Source organism: Myxocyprinus asiaticus, chromosome 29 (assembly GCF_019703515.2).
Source record: "Myxocyprinus asiaticus isolate MX2 ecotype Aquarium Trade chromosome 29, UBuf_Myxa_2, whole genome shotgun sequence".
Lineage (NCBI taxonomy): Eukaryota > Metazoa > Chordata > Actinopteri > Cypriniformes > Catostomidae > Myxocyprinus > Myxocyprinus asiaticus.
In genome coordinates this window covers 11,788,330-11,807,836 of record NC_059372.1, presented here as the reverse complement: position 1 = coordinate 11,807,836, position 19,507 = coordinate 11,788,330, and the positions used below count along the sequence as shown (strand labels likewise).

The following is a 19,507-nucleotide window of genomic DNA, read 5'->3' as shown; positions in this document are numbered from 1 at the left end:
CCAGCCATGAGACCACCTTTATAGGTCTGGCTTACGAGCAGGGGCCTCTATTAAAACCTAGCAGGACTGCGCTGAGGAATTTAGGGCCAGGAAACAAGAGAAAAATAGGGTTTGTGTGTCAAAAGATGGCAAGGGTGAAGTTGGGGGGTTGAATATGGAGGTTGACCAATGGCAAATGTTGTTTGAAGGTTACTGTTTGCTTTTGAAGAGCCTGTATGCAGTATAAATCTCGTCAACAAAATCACTGACGAAAACCTTCATTGATGAAGGGTTTTTTGATTTTGTTAGCGAATAATGAATACGAGATGAAAAAGATGCTTTATGGCGATAATTAAATTATTATAATTTTTAAAATAATACTGCAAGATATTAAAGGCCCAAACATACTCTACGCAAGTACGTGAACTCAGACGCACCTTGCTACGCAAACTCATTTTTTTTGGTTTGAAAAGCACCTTATTTTCACCCTGCCTTCATATACAGCCTCAGAAGGCAGGATTTTCCTGGTTTCGGACGCAGCACCGGTTTCGTGGTCATGCCTAAGAAATCTATTGCCCCCTTGTGGTCTGAGGTTTGTAACCGCTAGAGCAACGCAAGAGCACACGTAATGTATGTACAGCGGGATCACGCGTTGGCCATGCATTGGTCAAGTGCTCGCATCTGCGTTTGCGTACTTGCGTGAAGTATGTTTCGGCCTTAACAGTGCAAGATAAAAACAGAAGAAGAAAATCTGTTTATAGAAGAATATATTAGATATGGATTCATCTAATCCAATAATCTAATATGTTGGGGATTTTACCGCTTGAGCTGGATGAGTTAAAGGTGCTGAACACTGGCAAAATGAACCACTTTAAAATGGGTTAATTACCTCACTCAAATGCATTCTATTTATACATGAGATTAATCACTATATCCACATCATATATGTAATATTACAACTTGCATCTGCACAGACAATGAAGTGAATCAACAGGTGAACTTAAACTATGTTACGTGCTCGTCATAGTATGTGTAACTTGCTTAAAAAACACGCTACATGCAATGCAATATCATAAACGGACTAAAGACAGAAAAATAATATTGTCTAAAGCAAGAATTCATAATACAGTAGGCTAACTTCTAAAAAGTAGTTAATACTTTAGTATCTTCATTATATGCTATTATTTCAGAATAGTTGTACAGTATTTTGTATGTAGTGTCTTTTATATGTTTGATACATATTTAAATTAAGAAATGTTTTATACATTTTTTCCAAATGTTTGAATATTTATTTAAAGTTAGTTTTTTTACAGTTTGACACATTTTGTCATTTTGCACATTATCAAATGCAATTTTAGTCAGAGTAAAATGACTAAAATGAATGAATATGACATGATGAAATATTGTAAAAATAGTCTTTAAAGGTTTAATATGGTGTGATGTCTCAAAGTCATGACTTTTGTTAAGGCCTGGTGTCATTAGTGTGAGAATTAGTGAGACTGTGTCTGAGAAAAGGGAATATATAATATACAGTAAGTTGGCTGTCCTGCAAGCAAGGCACCAACACGGGGTGGAGATTTGCCCCCTGGCTATGTGACAGAGATGAGCTACCTGTCTTATCTGCACCGCTTATCTGTCTGCTAGTGTTAAACTGTTTGTGTTGTCTTTTCTTTCCACTGTCAATCAACTCCTAGAACTCTTATCCCTAGAATCCTGACTCCCTAAGGATAGGGTGGGCTGTGGGTGGAGCTACAGGGAAATGAATTCTACAGACATGTTAACTAGACTTGACTTTTACCTAGTTGGCATTTGCTTAGCATACGAGTAGTTGACATGAAACACTTTTGGAAAGTTGACGTACTGTATATCCTGTTGTGTGACATGCTCCAACTATATTACACAGCAATACACACATTTTTGTGTAATTATTTTGGATGTAGCTTTTACGACCTCATATTAATTGAGAGACTGCATGGAATATTTCTACTTTTAAACATTTATTTGTCACATTGTAGGACCATTTAAAATGCTCTAGTGAACGCAGAAATGTTTATTTAAAATGGTGAAAAACTTACAAGAAATGGTGACCAGTTACAGGACCTAAGATATACACTTGTATATAATTATATCTACACTTATATATACATTTTAATCTAAAATGTTTTTGATTAAAAAAAACACCCAATGGATTTGTTATGCGTCAACTACTCATAATAATAATAATAAAAATATTTGTACTTCTAAAAATTAATTTGTCACACTGTAGGACAATTTAAAGTTAACTAGCAAAGGCAAAAAAAAAGTTCTTTAAAAATGGTTTAAAAACAAATTAAAAGAACTTAACTTAAAACTTAAAAGAAATGGTGACCAGTTACAGGACCTTAGATGTACACCGATAAGCAAAAACTTTATGACCACTCACAGGTGAAGCGAATAACATTGATCATCTCCTAACAAGGCCACATGTCAAGGTCTGGGTAGATTAGCTGGTAATGTTGAATGCAGGAGAAATGGGCAGGAGTAAAGATCTGAGCGACTTTGACAAGGGCCAAATTGTTATGGCCAGACGACTGGGTCAGAGCATCTGTGAAACAGCAAGGCTTGTGGGGTGCTCCCGATCAGCAGTGGTGAGTACCTTCTGACAGTGGTCCGAGGAGGGACAAACCACAAACCAGCGACAGGGTGTTGGGCACCCAAGGCTTATCGATGCGCGAGGGCAACAAAGGCTATCCGGTCTGGTCCAAACCAGCAGAAGGTCAACTGTGGCACAAGTCACAAAAATTTTTAATGATTGTGGCGGGAGGAATGTGACACAACAGGCAGTGCATCGCACCCTGATGCGTATGCGGCTTCGTAGCCGCAGACCGGTCAGAGTGCCTATGATGACCCCTGTCCACCATCAAAAGTGCCTACAATGGGCACGTGAGCATCGGAACTGGACCTTGGAGCAGTGGAAGAAGGTTGCCTGGTCCGATGAAGGATCTGCAGCTAATGTCAGATACCACAGGACACCTTCAGGGGTGTTGTAGAGTCCATGCCTCCAGCGGGTCGGTGCTGTTGTGGCGGCACGCGAAGGACCAACAGCATATTATGCAGGTGGTCATAATGTTTTGGCTCAAAACACTTATACAGTTATATAATTATATGTACACTTATATATAAATTTGAATCCAAAATGTTTTTCATTTAAAAAACATCCATGGATATGTTAACTATCCATATTAATAATAATAATAATTGTACATCTAAAAATGTATCTGTCACACTGTAGGACCATTTAAAATGGCAAAAAGTGATGAAAATAAAAAAAAAAAAAAATAAAAAAAAAATAAAAAGAAATGATGACCAGATATATGCTTGTCTTATACACATATAAATTTGAACCCAAAATCTTAACCCTAAAACCATGGACATGTTATGCATAATCTACCCATAATAGGTTTAAAAAAGGAAAGTTAGCATCTTGTATGTTTCTGCTTTAGGGCATTATTAAAAAGGTTTAGAAGGAACACTCAAGTGTCTTTGAAATCGGATACGGTTTAAAAGGATCACTGGAGAATCTTTTCTTCTCCCCATGTGGCATTTAATATCTCACTCTCATTAAATCCCCCTGTGCTGTGTAAATAGTGTGAAGTGATCCGATTAGGTGAAGCGTCTGATGTTTTCTCTCTCCCCTGTCTTTCTCTCTGCAGCGGTGGAGACCCAGAGCACCAGTTCGGAGGAGATGGTGCCCAGCTCCCCTTCTCCACCACCGCCGCCTCGAGTCTACAAGCCCTGCTTCGTCTGCCAGGACAAGTCTTCTGGGTACCACTATGGTGTCAGTTCTTGCGAAGGGTGTAAGGTAAATAACAGAACTGTCATCGCCTCTGGCCTGACAAATCTCATGTTCTTTCATGAGTTTGTTATAAAATTTGTCTTGATGTTTGGCAAGCAATTTGAAAAAACATGGAGATATGGACAACCTGACTGTGTACAAAAAAGGCTTTCTCAGAAATGCTGAACACCAAGAAACTTGCGAGGAACTTGTAGTACAGGGAGCAAAAATCTTTATTAAAACATCCAAAAGATGTACAAGAGTTACAAGAGTTACAAGAGTTCTAAGCCATGAACCAAAACAACTGGCTCCGAGGTGAATCACCCCTGCTAAAAAGGCCAGCTTAACCTTCATGCAGTTCCCATGCTGGTCTAGGCTGGTAATGCTGGTTAGTGCTGTCATGGTGCTGGTCTAGCTAGTGCTTTTCACCAGCAAAACCTAGCTGGTGAAGATGGTTGATCAGCATTGTCTTTCTGATGAAGCTGCTAAGCTAGTTTAAAAGCCTGGTGGAGACACCAGCATCCCATGCTGGAGGACCAGCACCCAAATCACAACACAAGCTGGTGACCAACAATGCTGGTCTTTTCTGCAGGGACAACATCATATTTGAAGTTTATTGCAAATTATTCATATATATGTAAATATACAAGTAGTTTGAGAATGTAGGGAGGCCGACTCGATATTCACAGTGCATCATGGGAGTACACGGTTGCTGATAGGCTCTTTTGCTGTGGCTTGTTTGCCGCAATTCTCTGGTTGGTGGATCATTTCCCTTCAGGATCATGGGTAGTGTAGTTATTCACCAGGAATTCTGTTATTAAACATGTTTTTGAAATAACGTGAACTGTTGGCTTCAGCAGAAGCATCGATTAACAACCTCAGAGCTCACAGTAGGTCTGTCTTTAAAGGTTTATAAGTTACTCTTAAGATATTACCCTATGCAGCCCTATACATTGCAAGTAGATCACTTGCATATGCTTCCACATTTCATGCTATGCAACTAAAATATGTCTGAAATATGTTATTAACCACTGGCTAGTAAATGTTCAGATTTCACTTGCCAGTGATTGAGTTGAGTAGTGGTCAAGAACTTAAGCACAGCGATCCTTTTACTGAAAAAAAAGCTGGCATTTAAGAAGCTGGATTCAGCCTCGTCTTTCACTGCATGTTGTGTCTCTTGAGTGTGCACTCAAAGGAAATTTACCTTATTTGGCTGTAGTGGCTCCTGAGGTGTCGTGATTGCGCTGTTATCATCGCTTTAGTTGAGCCGTGAAATGCCATAGTTACATTTATATTGCATTTAAAGACATCAACTCTGATTTTGCTTAAACTTTTCCACGGACTGTTTTCACAACATTCTCCGTTTTATAGCATTGCTACAGACCAGTATAACGTGCTTTTTGGACATCTGTTGGAAGACAAAAGTGTTGCAAAAGTGAGTTGGTTATAACTCTTGTACTGACTCTTGTATTTACCTACTCTCTCTCTCTCTCTCGTGGATGTTTGTTGTAGGGTTTCTTCCGTCGCAGTATTCAGAAGAACATGGTGTACACCTGCCACCGCGACAAGAACTGCCAGATCAACAAGGTCACACGCAACCGTTGCCAATACTGCCGGCTGCAGAAGTGCTTCGAGGTTGGCATGTCCAAGGAAGGTGAGTGTTCAGACCCCTGCCAGGCTAGCGGGCTCCTTGGCCCTCAGCCAAGACCCACACATACATACAAACACAAATATAGAGACTGTTGGACAGGAGAGGAGACAGACTGGGTCACACTGATATAGGTTAGGAGCTGTGAAACAGACACACAATCCAGACATACACAGACAAATTTAGAGTCGTGAGACTTGAGCGCTGGGACACACGCAAATGCACTATAAACGCACTGATGGCAAAACAAGCTGTAGAAAGGAGGCTTGTAAACTGCAAATTCGAGACACTTGAAGACAGAAAGGACAAATAACTCAACTCAGCACACAAACAAAGTAGTTGGTTGGCATAGAGGTTAGAACTTAGAGCGTTCACTTCATAAATGGATTACATGTTTGTAGTTTCACCCACATCAATCAATCAATGCTAGGAGTGATTTCTCTGGTAGCCCTTCCTCAAGTCACTTTATGACTTTGCACTAACAGATTTGTGTTGTAACAGACAATATCCTGAGGTTGAAAGAGCGAGTCTGGGGCATGTGTTTGTTCATTTGCCAGGGTCACAGTGATGATGTCACATGAAGAGTGGCACACTGGCCCTCTATGTGTCCGCTGGGACATGTATGTGTGTGTTTATATGTATGGGATGTGTTTCGGGACCGGGATCACATTGTGCTTTTGCTATTACTGGATATCCTGGTAGGAAGGAAAGAATGGGAGGGGGGCAGGGTTGGCAGTGCTCCTCTTCCTTGGGTCAAACTCACCAAAACACCCACGGTTTCTGATCTAAGGTCAGTTTTAATCCACTAGTGATAATGTTAAGGATTAGGCAGAGGGTAACACAGTGTTCTAACCTGGCAACTTGATAAAGCCTATGGCTTTCATGTTACGCACCAAGTTTTTGCCATAACCAGCAACAGCAGCAGACGGCAGGCATCAAGGCATTTTGTCAGTTGTTTAGTTTCAGTGGGTAGCTCAGATTCTCATGAAATCTGCCAAGGTACAGTTTGTTTAACCCCGAATTAATAAAAAAAAAAATAATAAATAATATTTTGCATAAAGAAATTAAGCCTACTTTTAAGACCATTTTAATTTTTTGGCTTGTGACATTGGCTTCAGGACACTGTAGCACATTTAACCCCCCAATTGTCACATACCATATAGCCAAAAATGTCTTGACGCTATTGCGTCACACCTGGTAAGGACACATTCTAAGCGATTAGACCTAAAATTAAACGTTAAGCCGTTTTTCTGGTACATAACCATGTAGAGTTCCTCTAGGTTGCACATCCAACTTCTACAATCATTGTTTGGCAGTTCGTAGGTGAGCCATATTCATCATGCAAGTACTAAGTAGCCTCTCTTTGTGCCTCTCAGCTGTGCGCAATGATCGAAATAAGAAGAAAATTAAGGACGTGAAGGATGAGTTCATTCCGCCAGAGAGCTATGAGCTGAGCGGAGAACTGGAGGAACTGGTCAACAAAGTGAGCAAAGCACATCAAGAGACCTTCCCTTCACTCTGCCAGCTGGGAAAATATACCACAGTGAGTGTTTTCTCAAAATGAGTGAATCTGTCAGCAGTGGAATGTGGAATGTATTTACAGCAGTGTAAACCGACCGTATCAGATGTAGTGTGATAAACAGGTTTCATGTTGTTGAAAGCATTTTAATGGAGACAAATATAAACACTTCAACCTCCTCTGCTTTTTTTCTTCATCAGAACTCTAGCTCAGACCACCGGGTCCAGTTGGACCTTGGCCTGTGGGACAAGTTCAGTGAGCTTTCCACCAAGTGCATCATTAAAATTGTGGAGTTTGCCAAACGTCTGCCGGGCTTCACCACCCTCACCATTGCAGATCAGATCACCCTCCTTAAATCTGCCTGCTTGGATATTCTAGTATGTGCCCTTTCTAGAGAAACTTACCCTGATGTAGAGCATGAATCTACCTAACATCATTAACGATTGTGTCTCTTGTAGATGCTGCGAATCTGCACACGATACACACCGGAGCAGGACACAATGACCTTTTCAGATGGACTGACCCTCAACCGGACCCAGATGCACAATGCTGGCTTCGGCCCACTCACTGACTTGGTGTTTGCTTTTGCTGGTCAGCTCCTACCCCTGGAGATGGATGATACGGAGACTGGCCTCCTCAGTGCCATCTGCCTCATTTGTGGAGGTACTACAGAATGCAAATTGTTTTTCTTCCACACTGCTGCCACCTAGTTGAAGCAAGCAGCCAGCGATGGATGTGCTCTAAATTCTATTTATTACATATATCACAAACTGCTAATAGGAAAACTGGCACATGATGAAAACATAAATTCAGAATTCACAGGGATCTATCTTATTATTAGCTTATCTGAAACCTTAGAAAAAACCATTAAGCAGTACACGTTTTTTGTCCTGAAACAACCCAAGGTTTAGTGCCTTGCTCTAGGGCACGATGATAATAAGCCTTGTAGGATTCGAACCTACAACATTTGGTTGCAAGCCCAGATCTTTACCCACTACACCCAGGGGTTAAATTGGGATTGAACATTCCGGAATGGCACCTTTGATTCAAAGGAGAAACTGGTGGCTTGTTTGTCGATCGATCCCAATTTAACCCCTGACTACACACACACCACCACAAAAAGAAAAAAATTGATAAAAAGTACTAATTTACTAATATTAACCATCTCTTTCTCTTTCTGTAGACCGAATGGACCTTGAAGAGCCAGACCGTGTAGATCGTCTACAGGAGCCCCTGCTGGAGGCTCTTAAGATCTATGCACGTCGCCGCCGACCCAACAAACCCCACATGTTTCCCCGTATGTTGATGAAGATCACTGACCTGCGTGGCATCAGCACCAAGGGTGAGTTTACAAGGCAAAAATAGACAAAAAACAAATTAGGATTACTATTGTTTTCTGGAGGTATTATAGAACTTAACGGATTTTCACACTTTGAACGATGCAAATCACAAACAAACATCGTCAAAAAGTTTTAACACCAAAACTATTCATCACACTGAGTGTGACTCAAATTTTCATCAGTCTCTGAGATAAGTTTGCATGCTTGAACAAAAGCAATTCACACTCCAGTCATTCACATGCTTTAATGCAAAATACAGCCCATCTGACAGTACAAATTTGACTTGTTTTAATGCAAAACAACCCATTACTAAATGTAACAAATATGTTGTCACTTTCCTGGAATTGAACAATGGAAGTAAAATAGTGTGATATAGGACTATATCACAGCATAATAATAATGAAAATGGTCATAAATTGTATATTAAAGTATATTATTTAAACTATATACTGTATATATACTGGTATCAGTGTCAGAAATTAACTTTGGGGCATTTTTTTACATTTAAAAGGACTATTGATTCTAATCTTATTAAATGACTCTTTGTCATCCTTTTATGTGAAATACTTCAATTTAATCAATTAGTTCAATCTGAATAATAAGATACTGTAGGCTGTAACCTATAAAATTAAATCAGCATCAACTAATATTTGTAGGGTTGGGTATCGACACGATAAAATTCCAATTGATGCGATTCAATAATGATACCTGCTTAGGTATTGCCGATATGGGTTGTTTATGTTCCTTGTATAAAGGGAGAACATCAGTATCAACAGTTTGATGTTTATATGGAATGTCAGTTCCGAATATACATTATGTCCCTTAAGCTTATATCTCATTGTTCAAATGTGTAAAGTGGTCCGTAAGGATGCATTGTTTCGTTTTAAAATCCTCACTGATTATGCACAAATTTCTGTGAATAAGCCTGTAGGCCAGCTGTATATTTGACCTTATAACTGCAAAATGTTAATATGTACATCATCCTGAAATGAACTGTTTCTGTTGTGTGCAACAGGAGCAGAAAGAGCCATAACTTTAAAGATGGAGATCCCAGGCCCCATGCCGCCACTTATTCGAGAGATGCTGGAAAACCCAGAGGCCTTCGAGGATCAGACTGAGTCCACAGAGAAGAAGCCGGAGCCCGAACAACTCACTCCTCCACCCGCTTTGCTTACTATGAAGAAAGAGCAGGAGGATGAGGAAGACAGCTGGAACACAGAGAACGGCAGCGAGCCTTCACCAGAAGAGGAAGATGATGATTATGATGATGGAGAGGAGGAGAGGGGTACAGACAGCGACGGAGAAGCCTGGGGTGGCCAGGAACCCAATGTGGATGTGTCCAGAAAGAGACATGGAGGAAGAGCTCAGTGAGGATGCTTCATCCAGGGCAAACTTAGAGCCTTACCTGTACAGACACTCCTAACTCAGGCCACATGGTCAACGATGAGAGACACATTAGTGAGGCAGTTTAAAAAAAACTCACATAAAAACCTATTCTCAGGACCTCTCCAGCAGAGCGAGAGGGAAGGTAGAAAAAGACAAAACAACTGTTTTTTTAGACAAAATAACTACCGCTTTTCTAAAAACTTGTTTGTTTGCTTTGAAAAGGAGAAGCCAAATGGACTTTAACACCATTAACAGCTGACTTTCAACGGGTTCAAAATATTCTTTCGAAAGAAAATACAGGAAGAAAACTGAAAATGCTAATGCTTTTTCTGTTATCATTGATGCTTTTGAATATCTTTTTGACATTTTCAGCTTTGAGATAGTTTGTTCTCTTTACATTTTATGAATACACCCATACATATCAATATATACCTTTATATATTTTTGTCCTGTATTCTATTTTCTTAGTTATATTTTGTTTGATAGCTTTCCTGGGCAGAGATACAGAAAGATAATCGGATTACTATAACTGGCAAACCTCTCTGCTGAGTCTTTATCCAGCTGCTTGGATGGGTTCTTGGGCACTTTGGCTCAGCAAAGATGTCACTGATAATCAGTTCGGTGGCAGGGTATCTCCCATTGTTCCTGCCAGATGATCAGTTTTTTAGGGGACTGCCTTTACGGATCAGTTTTCATTGCATCATATGATTCGCTGCCAATTGAATGGCGTGTCTGTGCCAAAGTTTGCAGCTTGTAGGGTTCAACTCCTGTCAGGGAGCCCAGTTCCAAACAGAACCACCCACATGACCCTGAAATCTCTGCATCATACACAAAATGTCATACTGGACTGGTTTCATTCAAAGTGCTCAGGCAAAAGTTATGCAGCACTTCAGTTCAACTAAAAGATGGCGAGCCTAATGCTCTGTGTGTAATTATGGAATTTGACCTCATCACCCTTAACAACACTTCAGGATAAGTATACTTGGAGGATTTTCTGAATCATAATTATGTACCATACACACTCACTCACATACACACTTGATAAGCATGCTTGTTATACATGTACTCATAAACATTTGTTAAAAAGAATGAAAAATAGAAACATGAAATTCAGACTCAGGGCATCTCTGTAAGGACCAAACGCTTGCTGTCTGGCGGCAGCCTAGAACCAGGCAATATTTATGTGTGTTACATTTTAGAAATCTCGCTGTCTTACAATTCAATTAATGAAAATATCTGCATATCTTATACAGTCATTGCAGAACTTTCATCTTCTCTCTTCATCATAGAAATAGATTTGGTGGGTTGTCTCTGTACTATTTTGATCAGTTTCATTGCCAAAAACACACAATATGCAGTTTGGTGGCCATGTGCCACTGAACATACATTAAAAGATTTCAGTTGTCTCAGTCCAGCAATATGACTATGACCAGAACTCAGCTGTGTGTGTATGTGTGTGTGTTGAATGTGAGGATGGCTGCACTCAATAAGCTGTAGTGTAGTACATTATTATGAATGTCATCACTGTGGTGCTGTCAGAGAGTATGTGAGCTGTCATACTGACCTCTTCTCCTTCAGAGTTGCACGACAGCCACACGCAAATGGAATGTTGAGATAACTTTAACTCCTCGTCATATTTTTTGTTCTCTCAACTTGGTTAATGTATTGTTAGTCCTTTGTTTGTGTTCAACAAATTCTGTTATATATATAAAAAAGCCATATAAACAATAAGAGGCACAATAAACTTTTTTTTCGAGAAATTCTGTCTCTGTCGTTCTTTTATTTAACCCTCCTATTCTGTTCAAGTAGGACTGCTTACTTTACTGTTCATGGTCATTTTTGACCAGAAACATTACAATTTTTTTTTTTTAAAGAAAGGAAAACATTTCTTCTACCCTGAAGTAAATACAATAAAAGTATGCACTTCTTTGGGGATTTTATGTTTTCTAGATCTTATTTACATATACATTTCTCAATTTCATATGCAAATAAGCAAATTTATTATCAGATTTATCAACTTCACTACAGTAAAAACCTACTTGAAACATGAAGAAAATATGAGAATTTCTCATGCATTTAGATACATATTTAGACTTTATCAAACTATTATTCGTCAAGTATTTTTTTTTTTTTTTTGAAGTGTCAGAAAGATGCTGTTTTTTGTCTGGAAGGTGAGGCTCCCGCACCCACGCGTAAACTTTCTCATAGTGGAATAGGTAAACTTTCTTACATTGGGGTCAGACTCAGTCTTTATTCTCTATCTCTCTCTCTTGCTCTTTCTCTCTCTCTGTGTTGTGTTCTGCCTTCTGGCTGTGTTAAAATGTTACCCATTTATTTATTTCTAAGTGTGTGTGTTTGTTGGTGTGCATGTTTTGTACTCAGCATGTTGTATAGTCTCGCCCCTTTATTTCTGTGTGTGTTTGTTCTGTATTTTGGATGATTTGTAGATTGTATTTGATAAATCCCCCCCAAAAATTGCTCTGCTTTTTAGTCTTTCCCATTCATTTCCTATGATCGGTCCATAAACAGTAAAGGTGTTGCTTTATTTTTTAGACTCTTTGAATCAAGTCCAATTTTTTGTGTGTGTTCAGATGGCAAGTGGAGGAAAAGTCACCAAGTCTTGTACCACTCAGATAAAGGAAACCATGTTTATTACATCATAAAAACTGATTTAGGTCAAAAATGACCGAACAGTATAGGAAGGTTAAAGGAATACTTCATCTGATATGAAAATGAATTCTGATGTCAAACCTATACTGCAACACAAAGGATGGATTATACCTTGTATTTTCTTTTTGATTGGATACCAAGTACTATCAAGGCCAGTACTATCTCAGGTATCAATACCAATACCCCTATTAAACGGAAAGTTTTTTGGGGATGAAGTGTAAAATTATAGCCATTTAAGGTTTAAAAGCCATTACTGAGATTTTAATAGGGGTGAACTGCAAAGTATTAAAACCTTTTTGCTTTCCATTTATAAACAACAATTATAGAAAATGATCATAATTTAACATTTTAAAGTAATAAAAGATTAAAGTTATATAAAACCAAGGTTGTAACCTAATTATTGTAATCTAACTATGTTTTAAGCACAAAAAGGAGTGCATTTTTGTAATCAGATAGAACATTGACTTTTGATAAATTTAATTACTTTATTTGGTATTTACATTATTTGGGGTTCACACATTAGCCTACTTTTTTGAGTAACTTACCCAACACTATAAAATACCACAAAAACCTATTAGCGTATGATAAATGTCCTATTTTTCTTAGTTGTTATTTAGTGGTGTGAAAACTGTAGGGCTGCATCCTAAAACGTAGGATGCTGACTTGCTACCTTGCTGCCTATTCAGGTAATGGCTTAACGGACAGCATTTTTGAATGAATGAAACTCTTACGGAAACTGGTCTCAGAACAGTTTGAAAAGCACCTTATTTTCATCCTACCTATGTACACAGCTTCTGAAGGCAGAATTTTCAGACATGGCCTAGGTGTCCCCTTTTTTCTGTCAATTAACAAGCACTATGCTCTGTCTTGTCTGTGACTGCTTTATGCTTTTAAGATGAGCGGAAGGACAAATAGTTCCTATCCTACGCAACATTTTGGCAATAAAGTTAAAATTTTCCCCTTCAAAACGTGTGATACAATTTTAGTTTAATGCTTAATAAATCATTAGTACTTTAAAAACACACAGGACCGATATTTTTATAAGAGGAAGTGGGAAGTATTTTTCAAGATCCATCCGCCCACCCCATTTCGCACATAAAATGTTAGTAAGCGTGAAATTAGATTTGAAAAGCAATGGGACACGGTCAAAATCTTCAGGTAATAATGAGTTAATTTTCGATCTGTTCCTCACACAAAGCTATAGGACTTAAGAACTTGGAAAATAGTCATTTATCAGTTGTATGGACTAAGTTTATGGTAGGCCTACTCGTATCTATGACGTATTAAGATCAAAAGCAGCTTGGATATTCTGCTAAATTTCTCATTTTAACGTTGCATGGTAGAAAGAAAATCACAGAGGTTAAAAACGACATGAGGGGGAGTACCAAGATGATGACAGATTTATCTGTATTTGCTATTTTATGAAAACTGAATGTACAAGTTTAGCTCACAATATTCACTGAGGAAATTGTTGAGTGTTCATAATGTAGCCTTTATTCACAATGAAACAGGAATTTTAACCTGCACTGACTACCTAACAGCAAAATGACACACTTATGCTGAAGGCCCACATTTTCATTGAGAGATGAGTCATTAAATGGTTCATTATGAATATCACATTTATGAAATATAATTTCCTCACTCAGCATAATACGTAATCTAATTATGTCTTAATAATATGCCCTGATAATTTCCGTGTACTAAACAAGCTTTCCTTTAATATGTAAGCCGTTAATTCTTTCAGCAGAGGGCGATCATGCACCACATAATTGCTCTGGTACACTGCTGGCTGCAGAACTCAGTGTAATTTATCAAATGGTAACCACACACAAACACTACTGAGACCAAACTAATGGATTCTGCCAGTGTGAGCTCATTTGTCTGCATGTGTCATTCAGTAATTATCTGAGGACAAAGAAACATCCCTGCGTTACTCATGCAGGAAGACAGCACATTAAAGGCTCAGACATTAGACAGCATAGGCAAATATTTAAATTATTATAAAATTAATTTTCATTAAAAAAAATAATAATAATGAATTCATCTGTTAGCTCAATTAATAAATTTAAATTAAAAAGAAAAAACATTTTAAAATGTACGTGCATATTCACAATCTATAATTTAATTGATTATATTAGGCTGGCAATTTAAGCATTATATATATATATATATATATATATATATATATATATATATATATATATATATATATATATATAGTGACAATGGATAGGAGCTATTAAATGTTAAAAAAAAAATTTTTGTTTGCTTGTTTTTTTGTTTTTTTTTTACCATTTTATATGACCATACAAATTAATTTAGGATTTTTTTTTTTTTTTTTTTTTTTTTTTTTTTTTGTGGTCATCTGGGTGTGTATTTTCTACAATGCAGATGGCTGAAAATCTAAATATAGCCTTTATATGACCACACCAATTTAAATATGTTTTAATATTCTCAACACCCATAAAACACAAATTCATTTGGATGTAATAGATCCCAATCTTTTTATTTTACTTATTTATTTATTTATTTTACATCCTCGACGGACACAGCACTTTAATGATTTTATTTATTTGTAAAGTGCACACAGAGGCTCACATTATAGCATTCTATTTATTCGTAGCTTGAGGGTTTAGCGGTGAACAGGGGTCTGGTACTATTAATTAAAAGGATTACTATAATTAACTTTCATTAAATAGACAAATAAACTAGAGCTAAGATTAAAACAAGGCCCATGCATTATACACTGGTTTACAAGGACCCCCATATATTCAATCCAATAAGATGTTACAATGCTAACACAAGGCAGACAGACGGAGTTGATGGATTTAAAGAGCCAGTGCATGTTTTTCTTTCCGTGGCGAAAATGCTCAGCTTCCTGTGGAGTTTAGCACATACCGCTGAGAACAATACGAGTTAAATGAAGGAGAAAAGAGCAATCATGAATGTCTCAGCTACAATTGTTTCAATTACAGAAGCAACAAAAGAGGCACATGTGGAGAGATATTCACTCATTTATTCTCAATGAGCCCTTCATAAATAACTAGATTTTTAAATAGACAAGTGCTTGTCCGTGCGAAACTTGCCACTATGATGCTAGGATGTTGTGGGTGGTTGCTAAGGTGTTCTGAGTGATTTTTAGTGTGTTGCTATGTGGCCTCTAGGGCGTTGCTAGGGTGTTCTGGGTGGTTTCTAGGTGGTTACTTACTGGCTCAAGTCAAAAGAGCAAAACAAACCCCTAACCGTAAGTATGAGCATGCTTGCTTAAGCACACTCTACTAAAAAAAAATAAAAAAAATAAAAAAAAAAAAGATTGACTAACGCAACACAAAGTAACTGCAGAGTGAGCAAGTGACAAAGGAAAGAGTGCAGACAGAGCGAGAAATTTAAAACACTTCTAATGGTATTAAATGTAAAAGAAAAGAATGGCTCTTATAACTTGCCCAGCAAGAGGAGACTATACCAGCAGAACAGATTTAATGCCGTTTAATCTCGTAATAAAATGTAAAACGACTTATAATAATTTATACTTTAATAATTTACAGAAAAGACTCTGGCTGGAGGTGTTTTTCAAAAAGAAGATCCAGAGAAAGAGGCCCTAAACCAACACGGTCACATGGGAACTTGACATTTTGCTACCGAATGTTCCAGTACTCTGATATCCAGTAGCGGCTCATGACCACAGAAATAGGTGGGGCAGATCTTGCTCTTTTCTCTCTCTCTTTTTTTTTTTTTTTTACATTATTCAACTGGTTCAACTCATTATTCAAACACAAACACCCTGATACAATATGTGGTGTCCTTGTATTATTCCACCACAAGGCGACACTCTTAGAACATTATGTTGATTCTAATATTCTAAATAAGAATGCTTTATATTAAAGCTACACTATGTAACTTTTGTCCCTCTAGCGGCTGAAGCATAAAACTGCAAGTTACTTGTGGAGGAACATTGTTTTGTTAATTACGTGAGTTGGGCTTTGACTCTGCTCATCGGCGTGAATAAATCTGATGGTTTGAGAAGTACCGATGTAACAATGGTTAAAGGTGATCATCTTATCAGAGCGAATGTCACTAATGACAACAAATCTCGCCCCCTCCCCTTAAAAAATATATAAATAACGAAACAAAGAAAAATATGTCTTATGAGCAGGTAAGAAGCATATCTTCCACTGTTGTTTTGACTTACTGAAAACAGTTGTTTTCAAATAAATAGCATTACAAAAGTTAGGCAACAATGACATTAGACATAACGATTGCTAGTCATATCAGATCAAATCAAACGGTGGAAACTATTATAACTTAGCTAGCAGGCAAATAGAAAACAGTTTATTCCCCAGATGGTTGCCTTTTTGAATGATCCATGGTCAGTGTCGCTCATTTGTTGTGGCTACAATCTTTCAGCTTCAAACTACTACCACACCTATCACCGCAAATATACACGCGCTGTAGTAGCTGGACCTACTTTTCTTTATTTACGGACATGACCTAAACACTTACGGACGAATCCCGGAAGTATGCAATTTCCCACCAAATCCGTCCAGACAGCTCTAAAATATAAATCAATATTATAGGCTTACCATAGTGAATCAGGGTAAGGCAAAAACATGGAAGATGGGTTGTTGGTGTACTTGCTCATTAATGAAATTTTGTTCATTTCTAACAAAAAAATCTTACATAGTGTAGCTTTAAAATGTTTACTTGTAGATCAAATCTAAATCCAGTGTTATTTTATAATGTTAAATGTTGTTAAAAATCCCCAGGGAGAAGACGGAGAGAAACAGAATTATTTACATGCCATTTAAACGTTTCCACAGTACTGAAAAACTACATTTGTTTTTTTGCTAGTAATGTTTTAAATCACAGTAAATTTAAAACAGAAAGATTCAAGAGCCAAGGCTTTTTGATATACGATTTGTCGTCATAAAAAAACATACACTGTCTTGATTGCCAAACTATTTTTATGTTTGGCTTGTCAGGACCAAGATGTTTGATGACCATTTTGCCTTGAATTTGCAGTAGAAACGACACGCTGTTACACACACGTTCATTGATAGTGCTCTCCATGTTCGCAATCTGTCACACTGCTGGCGCACACTAATACTAAAGTTCCCTTTGGTTTGGCACTATATTTATGGGCAGATTCATTTCTGCCCCAATAGGTCTCAGCCGCGTTTCCACTATCGGGTCAATCGAGGGCATGCTAGTGTGTGCCAGGGCCAGTTGCGTTCCCACTGTCACTTCCTGGTTTTCATCGTTGGTACATCGTCCCACTGTTAGTGGAGAGATCACTCGGGACAGTTACAGTTGGTGAGTTGTCAAAGCTAACATTCCTTGCTAGCTAGCTAATGTATACAGTCAATATAAACTTGATATTCTAGATAACTAGATAGCATGATACCTTAGCTTGAGCTTCCCTCTTGCTTGTGAAATGGGCGGGGTGTGATACATTGGCACCAGTGCGGCGTGTTAAGGGTGGGTTTTAGGGCAACGCTGTGGGGCTATTGGCCCGATGGTGGGAACACAGATTGATTTTGGTCTCGCGGCTCAAGGTCCGAAGCTATTGACCCTGGCTGGCCAGTTGAAAAGCGGCTAATGAGGGCTCATTGCAGTACCATATTTGATCACAGATTTCCATTAGAAAAACTGAGGGGTGCTGTGGAGTTCGGGAGGGCAGCAGACATTGTGCCCCACATGCTTGTGTATCTTTATCAAACACTGTGTAACGAAGCTTTCAGCTACATAATGACTTAAAAAAAAAAAGAAGAAAAACTTATACTAGACCTGCTTTTAAATACATATGTAAGCATTTTGAACACATTTATTTTGCAAGCAAATTACATTATTGGCAGTTTATATTATGAATCAATGTTTTTAAGTGGATGAATATTTAGGTGGGGCTCTGCACTACCTGCCCATATAGATACCAACCCCATTCTGCCGATTTACTGACAATCACCATCTGCCATCAGACATCTTTCGAATTTCGGTAAGCAGAGGCCAATTTTACCTAAATAACTTTTGACCTACTGTCTCCGAATTCACAATGAGATCAGTTTTGAAAAGTTCATACATGTTATACTGTATATAAATCCACTGCAAGAGACAGAGGTGGGGAGCCCTAAAAGACATGAAAAGGTGGCAGAAATGGTGCAAAAAAACAAAACAAAAACAAATTAGGGAGTTAGGCAAGGATGCATGAGACTCTAAACAGTACTGAAAACAGAAAAAGGAGAAAGATGGAGAGAGATAGATGGGTGAGCATTTGAGAGTTGGGTGCAGTGCTGTGGCCCCAGGCTCTTCATATCTTTTACATTTCTAATTAAAAGAGATAAAGAGTTAGGGAGTCATCAATCCTACAGTGATTTCCCTGTTAAGGTTTTAGAGGCAGCCGTAAAGAAGGCAGCCCGGCTCCATTGATTTTATAATTAGCTCCCGTCATCCAGCTAGGGGAGTGAGTGTGGAGAGGAGAAAAAATAAGGGAGAGCTGGAGAGGTATAGAAAAAACAGAGGAAAAAAAATGAGGTTTAGGTCAGCAAAAAAGTTGTTAAAAAGCAAGAGAGGATAACAGGAGGGCAATGGACCAATTCTATATACATATCTCTATAGGTAAATCAAAAGCACTGGCTGGACTATGCAGTAAAATCCAGCAGCATAGTGCATGCATAATCGCAGAATAATGTAGGACTTTGCTGTATATGTGAATTGATATTCTAGATAACTTGAGCACACTGGGTGAAATAAACCTTAATAACCTGAAGGATTCAGGAATATTTCATATGGATCTAAATATATTTTAAAACTATTCCATTTTTATTGAAAAGCATAGCATATTTTATACATGGTAGCTCAGCGGTTAAGGCTCTGGGTTACTGATCAGAAGGTCGGGGGTTCAAGCCCCAGCACCGCCAAGATGCCACTGTTGGGCCCTTCAGCAAGGCCCTTGACCCTATCTGCTCCAGGGGCGCTGTATTATGGCTGACCCTGCACTCTGAACCCAGCCTAGCTGGGATATGTGAAAAAAAAAAGAATTTCACTGTATATGTGCAAATGTATAATATGTGATAAATAAATAAAATTATATAAAAAAATGGTGGATTGTATGTATCCCATTTGCGTGTACACACATAATATACATGCTATTTTTTACT

The 19,507-nt window shown here is 38.2% G+C and overlaps 1 protein-coding gene across 4 annotated transcripts in view; it reads left to right on the top strand.

Moving 5' to 3' along the window:
• Positions 1–11,446, top strand: part of LOC127420108 (retinoic acid receptor gamma-A) — a 65,356-nt gene extending 53,910 nt beyond the window's left edge. For all 4 annotated transcript variants that reach the window (XM_051662105.1, XM_051662103.1, XM_051662104.1 and 1 more), the window contains 7 exons: positions 3,672–3,820; positions 5,306–5,447; positions 6,818–6,984; positions 7,161–7,337; positions 7,419–7,623; positions 8,144–8,302; positions 9,316–11,446. In XM_051662105.1, the coding sequence (XP_051518065.1) occupies positions 3,672–3,820; positions 5,306–5,447; positions 6,818–6,984; positions 7,161–7,337; positions 7,419–7,623; positions 8,144–8,302; positions 9,316–9,671 (1,355 nt within the window). In that variant the 3' untranslated portion in view covers positions 9,672–11,446. The remainder of the gene's footprint in view (positions 1–3,671; positions 3,821–5,305; positions 5,448–6,817; positions 6,985–7,160; positions 7,338–7,418; positions 7,624–8,143; positions 8,303–9,315) is intronic.
• The last annotated feature ends 8,061 nt before the right edge of the window (positions 11,447–19,507 follow it).